This window comes from Sebastes umbrosus, chromosome 10, assembly GCF_015220745.1.
Source record: "Sebastes umbrosus isolate fSebUmb1 chromosome 10, fSebUmb1.pri, whole genome shotgun sequence".
NCBI lineage: Eukaryota > Metazoa > Chordata > Actinopteri > Perciformes > Sebastidae > Sebastes > Sebastes umbrosus.
In genome coordinates, this window is record NC_051278.1 from 596,191 (window position 1) to 608,819 (window position 12,629).

General features: G+C 42.6%; 1 protein-coding gene across 1 annotated transcript in view; it reads left to right on the top strand.

The window, feature by feature from the left end:
- The window catches only part of LOC119495087 (WD repeat containing planar cell polarity effector), an 87,543-nt gene that overhangs the window by 68,128 nt on the left and 6,786 nt on the right, over window positions 1-12,629 (top strand). The window contains 2 exon segments of the mRNA XM_037781297.1: window positions 1,689-1,791; window positions 10,593-10,707. Coding sequence (XP_037637225.1) covers window positions 1,689-1,791; window positions 10,593-10,707 — 218 coding nt within the window.

The following is a 12,629-nucleotide window of genomic DNA, read 5'->3' on the forward strand; positions in this document are numbered from 1 at the left end:
TCATTTACACCTGATTGAAGCATTTAACTTTAAAATGCATGATGTTTGAGGAAAGTCACACATGTTTTATCTGTTCTAAATGAACCTTAAAGGAGATTAGTCCAGTATTTAATCCTCTTATCAACATGGGAGTGGACTAATATTCTGCTTTATGTAAATGTATGTATATATTTATTATTGTAAATCAAACTGCAGCCCAACAGGCAACAACAGCTGTCAGTGTGTCAGTGTGCTGACTTGACTATGACTTGCCCCAAACTGCATGTGATGATCATAAAGTGGGCATGTCTGTAAAGGGGAGACTCGTGGGTACCCATAGAACCCATTTACATTCACTGATCTGGAGGTCAGAGGTCAAGGGACCCCTTTGAACATGGACATGACAGTGTTTCCTCGTCAGAATTTAGCGAAGAAGTTTGGAGCGTTATTTAACCTCCTTCATGACCAGCTATATGACTAATTAGTGGCGACAGCCCTCGTATGTTTAGATCCTGCTTTGGGAGCTGACCGGTACATTTACTACTTCTACTGCTGGTTAGTGACGTCTCCACTGGAGCAACATGCTGATTGTAGTTGAGTGTTTTCCATTTACTTCACAGCCGTTCTGGAGGATTCAAACCTGTGACCTCTCTGACACAAGACCCAGTTTTATACCATCATGCTGCTGCTCCAGTTTCCTTCTTTGACTGAGAGATCTGCAACTATTGCTCCATGCTCTTCTTTAACCTAAACCTCTTTTACGGCATAAAACATGATGATTTTGTTCTTTTATTTAGAATTTATCTGGTCTGCATGTATTGACTCTAATATAACAGCTCATCTTTATCCTTTGTGCATTGCATTGTGGGAGAATAAATAAGAATAATACGGTGCACCAACAGCTCAAAAATCATCTTCTTTCAGTGGATTTAATTTCGTCACTTGAACACACGACAAAACCTGCTTAGAATGAGCAAATAGGACGGATTCAAGACACAGAACGTCCCTCACAGGATAATTAAGATTTTAACTGAATAGAATCAAATCTATTAAGAGAATTAATTTCTATTTTTCGTGTATTTAAATAGATGAATTGACCTCAGCCAGAGCACCTTAAAGCAGGAGCGTCTGTGTGATGCAGCGTGGTTATTATTAATGAATAGTACGGCAGCGTTGAGCTTTAAAACGGGCCACCCTCAGACATCATTTAGGAATATTATCTCTCCTCATGGCCCTGCGAGGCTCAAACAGAGAGATACAGAGGAGACACGCTGGTTCCAATATTTGTGGCGGGCTGATATAGTAATGTGCTCGGTTGGATGTGTTTCTCCGTAAAGAGAGAATACCAGCGTCTCTGAAAGGTGAACAGTCCCTCGCCTCCTCTCACACTTTTGAAATGTGACAGATAACATCCTCCCTAGTTCAAAACGACGGAGAGACGAGGGTGTGAGGGAGGAGGAGAGGAGGAGGGGAGGCTGATTTCAAAGTTTTTGGAGGAAACCGGCATTTCATCCGACCGGAGCTGCGTCTGATGTCGGGCTTCAAACGGCTCGTTTTTTTTTTTTTTGGTCATTTCATCTGTTTCTTCCGTCTCCCGCCAAAAACACCCCCCCAGCCCTCCAAAAAGAAAAAACCCTATTGTCATCGGAGCCTAGATTCATTTTAGATTAACGTTCACGTGTCTTTCTTTTCTCGCATTTCCTTCAAAGGACCTCCATTATGTTGCCGGCGATAAGGGCGAGGTGGTGCTCGCGGATGTGGCCAAGAGGAAAGCTAATGAAATGGAGGCCCAGACCGTCGCAGGCGGCAACGGTAAGAAAATAATCAGAATGTTTGACCAAAAAAGACACCAAATGTGTGACTCCTTATTTCTCCTCACATCTGAAACGGGAGGTGGAACTCCTGATAACCTCGGTAACTCACCCACACCGACACACCTTCTCTCACATCCAACGCCGGCTCTCGTCCTCCTTTAACAACACAAAGGAGAATTCAATCAGATCATGTCTGACGGAGTAATATTCATGTCAAATTCACACAACCTGTTGTCTTCTTTTTAAAGACCATATCATCTACAGCGATATATAATAGTGAGATAGCAGAAAAAAAGTTTGTAAAATTAAACAGAAAGTGTAAAAATCAACCTTTAATTTTCTTTATATTTAAAAACAAAGAGATTAAATAAGACACAAGAATGATCAAATATAAATAAGATAATACAGTAAATTAATAAAAAACATTATCTTGATAAAATCAGAACACAACAGTATTGCACAAACAACAAAATATAATAAAAATAGATAAAAACCAGAGTGTCTTCATGCAGTATCACTACCGGTGGTAACTCCCGGTTCTACCTTAAGGTTCCTCATATTTTTTATATTAAATAAAAATAAAACAAATCAACCTTTAAAGTCAAGTCAAGTTTCTTTATAGAGCACATTTAAAAACAAAGATATTAAATAAAACACAGGAATAATCAAACATAAACACACAAATAAGACAATATAGTAAGATAATAAAAGCATATTATCTTAATAAAATCAGAACACAAAATAAAATAAATATAAAGCAGTGTGTCTTCATGCAGAATCACTCCCGGTGGTAACTCACGGTTCCACCTTAAGGTTCCTTATATTTTTATTATTTTTTCGCCATCAAATTAAATTAAAAAAGTGTGTAGATATAAAGTATAAAGTGTTGAATAATAAATAAATAAAGAGTCTTTAATAAAAGACTAATTAAATACGTTACACCAAAGTTTTCCTGAGTAACCAGCGAGGGGAGGGAACCCAGCGAAGGACCTTTTTATGTCGTTACTTCAGGCTGTGCTGCTGCTGCCCTTTGACAAACACTCCCCAAAGCACATACCAGAGGGGATCAAGCCCAGTTCCTGATTACACACACACACACTGACGAACACACACACACACACACACACACACACATACACACACACACACACACACACACACACACACACCGACAAACACACATGCAACTCCTCACAGAGGCTTCAAGGGCCAACGGGTGAGCAGAAAACATTCAAATTTGTGAGGGAACTAGATGAACATGTCTGATGAGTCCTTCATTGGTGATTAAAACACACCAGAAGGCAACGTGTGTGTGTGTGTGTGTGTGTGTGTGTGTGTGTGTGTGTGTGTACTCACAGGCCAGCCAAATGAGGCGAGCGAGGTATTTAACTGGGCTGTATAAGGTCAGAGCCCTCCGGCTGAGAGTCTGTGTGTTGGTCTGTGAGTGTAACTCTGAGTTCTGTTTGCATGCCGTTCTAATGTGATGCACAACACGCACACGCTCCTCCTCAATAAGCCTCTTAATTATGTCCTAGATGGTTTACCTCCATCACCTGCAGCATGTCCTATCCTTGGACAACAGCAGGCGCTGCAGAGAAAGAGGGAGGAAGGAAGGGACAAGAGGAGGGGAAGGAAGAAAGACTAGGATAGGATAAAATGGAATTTGGGAAAGGAAGACGGTGAAGGAAAGAAAAAATAAGAAATGAAGAAAAGGAAAAACAAGAATAGGAGTGAGTAAAGAAAATTAAGAAAAAAAGGAGGCATGAATATTCACCTTGTCTCAAAGCTGGAAACACATTTAAGAGAAGGTCCTGATGACGCCACATCCACCAAGGCTTTTTGGCGAAAGGTTATCTGCAGAGTTAACTAGCGTACAACTAGCTCACTATTTGTTGCAGCAGTACATTAACCTGATGTTTCTTTGGTCAGGCTGCTCTCATACACTATTCGTAGCTATACCTATGAAAAGTAATGCACTATAATTCGTATAAATACAGTATCCCACAAAATCAATTCATACAGTATGTAATCAGCGTAACTGTGAACCAAGAAGTTTAAAGAGCGACAAACAGCGTGTAGGGAGGAGGTCGGGGTGGATGACTGGGTCGAAACACACAAGCCTGATGCGTGGCTGATATTAAATGTATTTATGAAACGTCATTTTGGCTCAGAAACATTAACATTCAACGGACCCGTGGGTTTGCAGAAACGTAGAATGCCATTTTTTCTGATGAATATTGATATCAGACCTGCACAGATCTCACAAATCACAGCTCGTCTTCTTCTCTGGTGTTCCTCGAGGTCTCCGTGTTTTAACGTGGGATTTTAGAGGGATTAGTGATCATTTTTATCAGTTCCTAAAAAAGACTAAAACGGCTCTATTGTGGGTCTCAAAGGGTTAAACATGGCTCCTCAAAGCAAAACAAAAAAACTAATGTTTGTTCTCTATTATGGGATGTGTGTATCTAACATAAATAAGTAAATAAGTATAATGATTAGTGAATTCAGCCCTGAGCAGGACGACACCGGCTGTAGAAATACAAACAGCCTTAACAGGTATTTTCACATCATCACATGATGCATCTTCAAACTGCTAACTGTATTTATGTTAATGTTTATGTATGTCTGTTTGAACACATAAAGTCAGAGAGTCCACGCTGACTAAACACACTCGTCCGTCATCGCTCACATGCTTTTAAAACAGCAGTTCCCACGATGCTGCTCGGAGCCTTTGGTCCTGACCGACGGTGTTTCTGTTTGAACACACAAACGAGACGGAGATGTGTTTGTTCTCCGTCATAGACACACACTGCAGCTCCAGCTCAAAACAGCCCTCGGAGACGTATGTGTTTGTGTAAATATGTGTACTATATGTGTGCAGTTGGGTGTGACACGGGAGGTGGGTTGTATAAACCCAATCCTGCACCAACCCACCAGTTATCATAATCAGTCCTTTAACAGAAATTAGAACGCGGCCTGTTTTGTTCCCTGCAGCGACATCAGAGTCCCGACACATCCTGCTGTTACCTTCTACAAACAGTGAGCGACCTGCAGCAGGACTACTTCTTATTATGAAGGCAAATACACTCATTTACTGCACATACTGTACACAACACCAGACTGTACACTTTACTCTCTTTAACTAGAGGTAGACGTTTCTTTCACCAGGACGTTAGGGCTGGAGTGGCTCGCAGCTCCGTCTTCAGACGTTCCTAGCTTTACCTACAAAAAGTAATGCACTGTCATTTGTATACTGTAGAAATCAATTCCTATCTAGCATACAACCAGCGTGCAACTAACATACAACTAGCTTACAACTAGCGTACAACTAGCGTGCTGTATAAATCAATTCCTATCTAATCCACGTAACTGAACCAGCAAGTATAAAGAGCAACAAACGTAGGGAGGAGGTCGGGGTGGATGGGTGGACTTTGTCCCAGGAGACCGCTTTTCGTACGCTGTGTGAAAGTCAACGTTCAGTTATTTGTCATGTAACTTCCGTACTTAAATTACACAACTTCCAGAGTTATTTGAACCCAGACCACCACCTTTTCCTGAACCTAACTAAGTAGTTTTGTTACCTAAACCTAAACAAGTTGTTTCCTATGAACATGGAAATTAATTTTGAAAAGACTGGAGAGGAAATTGACACATGTGTGACGTGTTGCTGGACATTCGTAGGAAAACAAGGAGGAATAACATTTCATAAGACATCATACGAACCGTTGTATGAGGATACGTTGCCGTACTGCAAGGCCTCAACAGCACCAGAGTGTAGGGATGTACCGATACCACTTCATTCAGAGCGAGTACAGGTACTTCCATCTGGGTACTCTCCGATACCGAGTACCGATACGAGTACTTCTCTGTGTCTAAAGAGCCTCGTTAACAGCCAGCTGGAGAGTGTGAGCGACACACGGCAGGCTGGGGAGTCCCGCATACGAGGCGGTGCGCCGCCACCGGCTCTAGGTCGGCTTGCAAAGGCTCGGGGCGAAGGTGCTTCCCGGGGCCGGACTGTCCTCAGTGCGCCCCAACCATGTCGTGCCCCCAAGGCGGGGCTCGGACCACGTAAAAGGCGCCAGGGGTCTGCGGCGATGTTGGCAACCCACCCGACCCATCTTGAAACACGGACCAAGGAGTCTAACGCACGCGCGAGTCAGAGGGTGCAAGCAAAACCCCGTGGTGCAATGAAAGTGAGGGCCGGTGCGCGCCGGCTGAGGTGGAATCCCGGCCCCGCGGGGTTGGGCGCGCCATGGGCCTTCTCGCCGCACCATCGGGGAGGTGGAGCGTGAACGCATGTGATAGGACCCGAAAGATGGTGATGAGAGGTCTACGTTGCGCTGCTGTAAAGTGGTATTGGTGCCGTTGTATCAGAGCTGTTTTGCGAGTACGAGTACATGAGCACAGTATCGGTTAACTCGTGTTGTTTTCTTTACCGTTTGGTACCTGCCACGAACCTTCTGGTTTCACACGGCACACAAACAATGGTCTCCTGGTCACGGTCACGCGGTCTCCTGGACAAAAGTCTGGTGTTTTCTGACGCTCTTTATACTTCCTGGTTCAACATGACGTGGATTGATTTTGTGGGTAAATATATAAATGACAGTGTGTTATTTTTTGTAGGTATAGCTACGAACGGTGTGTGAGACCAGCCTGAACTAACCAGCTGTGTTTGTCTCTAGAGGAGCAGCAGTGAAATCAGCTGATCTAGGCCATCCATCGCCACCCTGCCTTATTTTATTATTTCCCTTCAAGGAAATCATAGAAACGAGTTGATTTGCATTGGAAAGACGAAACACTGGAAAGAAGAGCATATCTTATTCTGTTTTTCACTTGTTTTCTATAAAATGAATCAAGATGCGGTGGTTCTTTCAGGTCTTGTGCTCCGATTGGGCAAAGACTCCGTGTTTCTATGCACTTCGTCTCGTATTGATGTGCCTCCTTTGTAAACGGCGGTGAACAGAGATGCTGCCTTCGCTCGTACACTCACACGCACAAACAGACAATAGAGGACACGCATCTCAGCTTAGAAATGCTCTCTTTTCATAACGCCGTTGGAAATCGCTTATAGCTGTCTGGCTGACAAGTGTGTTGATCTGGATAGATACGGCGTTGTGAGAGGCAGAGCGGCGAACAAGTGCGAGGGAAGGCGTCTTTCTCTTCCTCTCTTTGGAGGAGCGTTGTGCCAGCAGGAGAAGCCAAGTTGTTCTGTCTCCCCCTCACAAAGCATGATGTGACTGCAGGGCCTTTCAACGGGCAAAGAGACAAGAGCTTTATCTGAAGATCCACTTCTCCACCTCCTCTTCCTCTCTCTCTCTCTCTCTCTCTCTTCTTTCTTGGTCGTGGTGGTGAAAGCCTGTTAGCTCCGGTGTGTTGAAGGAAAGCAGCGTTTGTTTCTGTTCTCCTCTCCGATCGCACAAAACCTCCGACACTGTTTGACTTCTCGTCTCAATTCAGAAACTTTACCGGCGTGACACGCATATCAGGAACGTGATTGTCAAGGTGTGACATACAAATTAGTAAAAGCCGACACTCACGTACGCACAGCTGACCGTACAGAGATGATAAATAGATTACAGAGCTGGAAAACATACTACACACAGAAATCTGCCAATAAATAGAACCAGCCAAGTTTCTGATCTCTCAGATCTTCATCAGGCTGAACAAAGTAGAACATGCAATATGGAGATGGATGGTGAATCTGTACGTACAGTAGATACACAAACACACTCACGTTGTTGTCATTCACTCATCTTCAACCTCTTATCCGGATCGGGTCGGGGGGGCAACAGCTCCAGCAGGGGACCCCAAGCTTCCCTTTCCCGGGCCACATGAACCAGCTCTGACTGGGGGATCCCGAGGCGTTCCCAGGCCAGTGTGGAGATATAATCTCTCCACCTAGTCCTGGGTCTTCCCCGTGGCCTCCTCCCAGCTGGTCGTGCCTGGAACACCTCCCTAGGGAGGCGCCCAGGGGTGGAGCATCCTTACTAGATGCCCGAACCACCTCAGCTGGCTCCTTTCAACGCAAAGGAGCAGCGGCTCTACTCCGAGTCCCTCACGGAGGACTGAGCTTCTCACCCTATCTCTAAGGGAGACGCCAGCCACCCTGATCTAGTTCTTTAGGTCATGACCCAACCCTCATGACCAGAGGTGAGAGTAGGAACGAAGACTGACCGGTAGATGGAGAGCTTTCGCTTCCGGCTCAGCTCTCTTTTCGTCACAACGGTGCGGTAAAGCGAATGCAATACTGCCCCCCCCCGCTGCTCCGATTCTCCGGCCAATTATTCCGATTATGCAGGCCATTAATCAATTAATTAAAAGTCAAAACTACGGTTCTGGAGAACAGTCTGGTAAACCCCAATGAGACCAGAACTCTACTGTAATACAGTAGAAACTAGAGGGTGTCGTGATATACCGGTATTGACGATAACCGTGATAGTTAATAGTTGCATATGATTTGGGGAATATATGATGATCGCTCTTATAAAGTGTAAATATGGCGATTACTCCTACTTCTTTGTATTTTTTTGTTTAGTTTGAACTTTGCTTCTACACTTTACATTCTATATTTCTATATGTGGAATGTTTTGAACACTGGTATCTAAAACGTCCCGGTGATTTCTGTCATGATATTTATGTTCGCCTGTTGTTTGTCCTCTGGTTGGGTTTCTTATATAAGCCGTTATAGGTTTCTACCCTCACACGTATTTTACATTCCTCTCATGTGAATTGTATTTTATTGTCGTTTTTAATATGTGTGAAACAAATAAACATAAACAATACACATATGATAATATTGTGTTAACAATCCAAATCACGCTATTGCACATTCATGGTTACAGACTCTCTCTCCACCTCCCTACACTCGGATTTTAAATGTAATTTATTTGCCATAAAAGACAAAAAATGCACAATAAACAACAAACTTGACTGAAAGCATTATTATTATTTTTATTATTATATTATTTCTTTTATATTTTGTTATAGATATTATGATAATATTGTTATTGTGAATTCTTTCGGCCACAATAATCAGGTAGTGAAAAATCAGATATTGTGACGGTCCTTTTAGAAGCAACAGTAAACCTACTGTAGGAAAAACACCATGAAGCCTCAAACAAGAACGCACTCATCTGTTTGATTAAAGAATTATAATCTGAATTAATTTATAGTTTAAATATGATGCTAAAATCAAATAAAATAGGAGTTTTTTATTTAATTATTATTTTATTGGCATATTTTGGCAATTGACGAGTTACACAAATTATCCAAACTGTATAATAGAGAGTACAACTTAGACAAGACAAATAGAATTACAATAACATATTTAGAATTTATGTTTTTTTACCTAAAATTGTATTTAAAAATAGATAATGTACTATATCACATAACCATGAGATTCTAACGTCTTCAGTGCCGTCGACCTGATGTGTGTTTCCTCTTGTGTTGTTGGTGTCCGTCATAAGGCCTCAACATACGGCATGTTTCTCTCACCGACAATTAACGTGTTTGACTTGAGTTTCTTTTACTGACATGTAAAAACATCTGTGTTCCAAAGCATGCACAGTGCCTATAAAAAAAAATACAAATACCATTTTTTATTGTTTGAATCCAAGTCATCAAAAGAAATGAACAGATCTCTACAGAGTGATCTACATTTATTACAAATATAAAACACTAAATACTTGTTGGCATAAATATTCTATTTAATAGGACACAACTAAATATTCATGTTAGTCTAAGAAGTCACATATTTAGTCAAATGGAGATCAGTTATGTGTCATTAATTATAGTAGAAACACATCTGTATCTTGAACGTTTAACCTTTGTGGATTCAGTATTGTAATAAAACGTAAACCATGAAGACAAAATGATAGATCTGCAACGATGAGTCCATCTGCAGAAAAATAATCTGCAACTATTTTGATAATCGACGATCGTTAAAGTCATTTTTCATGTAAAAATGGATGAAAAATGTGGTTTTCAGCCTCTAAAATATGGAGATTTCATCATATTAAACTGATTATATTTGAGTTTTGGAATCACAAAGCAAGACATTTAAAGATATCACCCTGCTCTCGGGGAAACTGGGATGGATATCTTTCATTATTTTCTTACATTTTATAATAATAATGATAATAATAATAATAATAATAATAATAATAATAATGATAATAATAATGATAATAATAATAATAATAATAATGATAATAATAATAATAATAATAATAATAATAATGATAATAATAATAATGATAATAATAATGATAATAATAATAATAATAATAATAATAATAATGATAATAATAATAATAATAATACATTTCATTTAGTGACGCCTTTCAGGACACCCAAGGACACCAAACAAACAACAAAAAAGAAATACTTCAACATATAAAAACAGCCAAAGACGACGAACACACCAGCAGAGCAAACATAACGAGATATATTTAGGCAGAGACGTTTGAGAGGGAATAAAACAGTACCGATGCGTTCAGGGGGCCGTCCCAGAGTCTGGGAGCGGTGCAGCTGAACGCCCTATAGACCAAACGATTCATCCATTCATCTAGACTTAATCGTTGCAGCTCTACAAGATAACACTTAAAAGCACAAGTCAGAGGATACAAGAACATTTTCAAGTCACATTGTGTTCTTAAAAGACTAAAACATGATGACTTCCAAAAAGACAAACTGGGTTGTTCTCTCATTTTATTCTCAGGTGAATGAAAACTGCTCTCACTCATCCTCTCTCATCCCTCTCTCTCTCTCTATCTATCTGTGTGTGTTTGTGTCCTCTAGATCCTCCGAGAGGCAGGAACGGTGTGTTGTCGAGTGGTTCGATCCTCGGGAGCCGACGGACGGAGAGGAACCAGAATGCAACAGGACCTCCGTACTCAGACACTCCCACAACACAGTGAGTTACATCTACTGGGGTTTGATTATTACCGATACACATTTACTCTATCTCCGGCAAACCTCCAAAATGGCATCGACTACTTTCCGTTAATTTATCTCCAAGAGGAGACGGTGAAGAAGAGAGCGAGTGAAAGAGACAGTCAGTGGGTTATTTAGTGTACTCGCTGTGTTGATTGCACCGTTCTTGGCACACGATGGAAATAAACACCTCACTAAACTACGGTGGAGGAAACTAAAAAATACAATGAAAGCCCTCCTCAGTGAGCTGATGCAACAAGTTGGGCTGGTTAACTATAATTCATGAGTCGCCTCCGCGAGCTTGTATGATGATGAATGACTTGCTTTTACTAGGGATGCACCGATACCACTTTATTTCAGACCGAGTACAAGTTCTTCCATTTGGGTACTCTCCGATACCGAGTACCGATACGAGTACTTCTCTGTGCCTAAAGAGCCTCGTTAACAGCCAGCTGGAGGGTGGAAGGCACACTGCAGGCTGGGGTGTCCCGCATACGAGGCGGTGCGCCGCCACCGGCTCTGGGTCGGCTTGGAAAGGCTCGGGGCGAAGGTGGCTCGCGGCCACAGCTTTACAGCGCTCCCCACCCGGACCTCGCCGCACCGTGGACAAAGGGCTCGCTGCGCCGTCTCTCCCCGCCCAGATCCCGGTGCGACTGTCGACCGGGGCGGACTGTCCTCAGTGCGTCCCAGGGCGGGGCTCGGCCCACGTAGAAGGCGCCAGGGGTCTGCGGCGATGTCTGCAACCCACCCGACCCGTCTTGAAACACGGACCAAGGAGTCTAACGCACGCGCGAGCCAGAGGGTGCAAACAAAACCCTGTGGTGCAATGAAAGTGAGGACGGGCGTGTGCCGGCTGACCCGGGATCCCAATTTTTCCATGTTTTTTTCTTGTAAATTTACGATTTTATTATCTTGCATATTTGTGAGTTTCTTTCTCGTAAATTTAGGACTTTTTTAGGACTTTTTTCTCAGAATATTACCCCCCTCCTCCGGCTCCGTTATTATTATTTTTTTACCAACAATGGCTCTAATACGCCGTCGTAGTTTCTGGTCTCTACCAATTCTTGAAATATCTGTCTCTACTAAACGCTGCACTATGTTCACCAGCTGGTCTCCAACTGTGTCTGTCAGCTGTTTGCTGTAGTGGACAGCGGATGCCGTAAGCAGCGCTAAGAGAGCGGTGGGAGTGAACCAACACAGTGAAGTTGTGGGCCGGACCGCTAAACATTGAGCTGAAACCCCTTTACCTTTGTCACTTTGTTATTCAGTTCATTATTATTATAAAATGATTGATTAGAGCTGCTTCAGATACTTCGTTTAACTTGCTATAAATGAAGGCGCAGACAGATTCAGTGTTTTACTGTTTTAGTCGTCGTCGTCTCCTCTCCCACAGCGATCCACTATTGTCTGTATGTGAATCGTCTGAGAGCGTTTGAGGCCAAATGACCCGTCTGCAGCCTCCTAAAAGCCTTCCACTCCCAGTCACATCTCAAATGTCAAAGCCACATCAGTTCCGGGTCTTACGCTTCCATCCATCCCAACGCTGAACTCACCAGCCACATTTATAAAACTCCACCGGAGTCCGTTTCCACCACGGTTCAGTCTCCGGAGCGCCGCCGCCGCCGAACACTCGCTGTTTCAGAGTGATTGTTTAATACACTCGTCTACGTGGATGACATGTTGAAACAGCGTGACTAAAGACAGCATCCCTCTCTCTGTCCCGGCCTGACTCACGCACACACAAACATACAAATATAGCCATCCGGGTCTATTATTATGGGATGGGGGAGCGATGGAGGGGCATTCCTTGTCATACCCCGACTAACATATTGGAGTATTTATATGGGATTTGTGTGCATTAGATAAAAAGGCGCTCTTGTTCTTTTCATCCTCGTAGGCTTT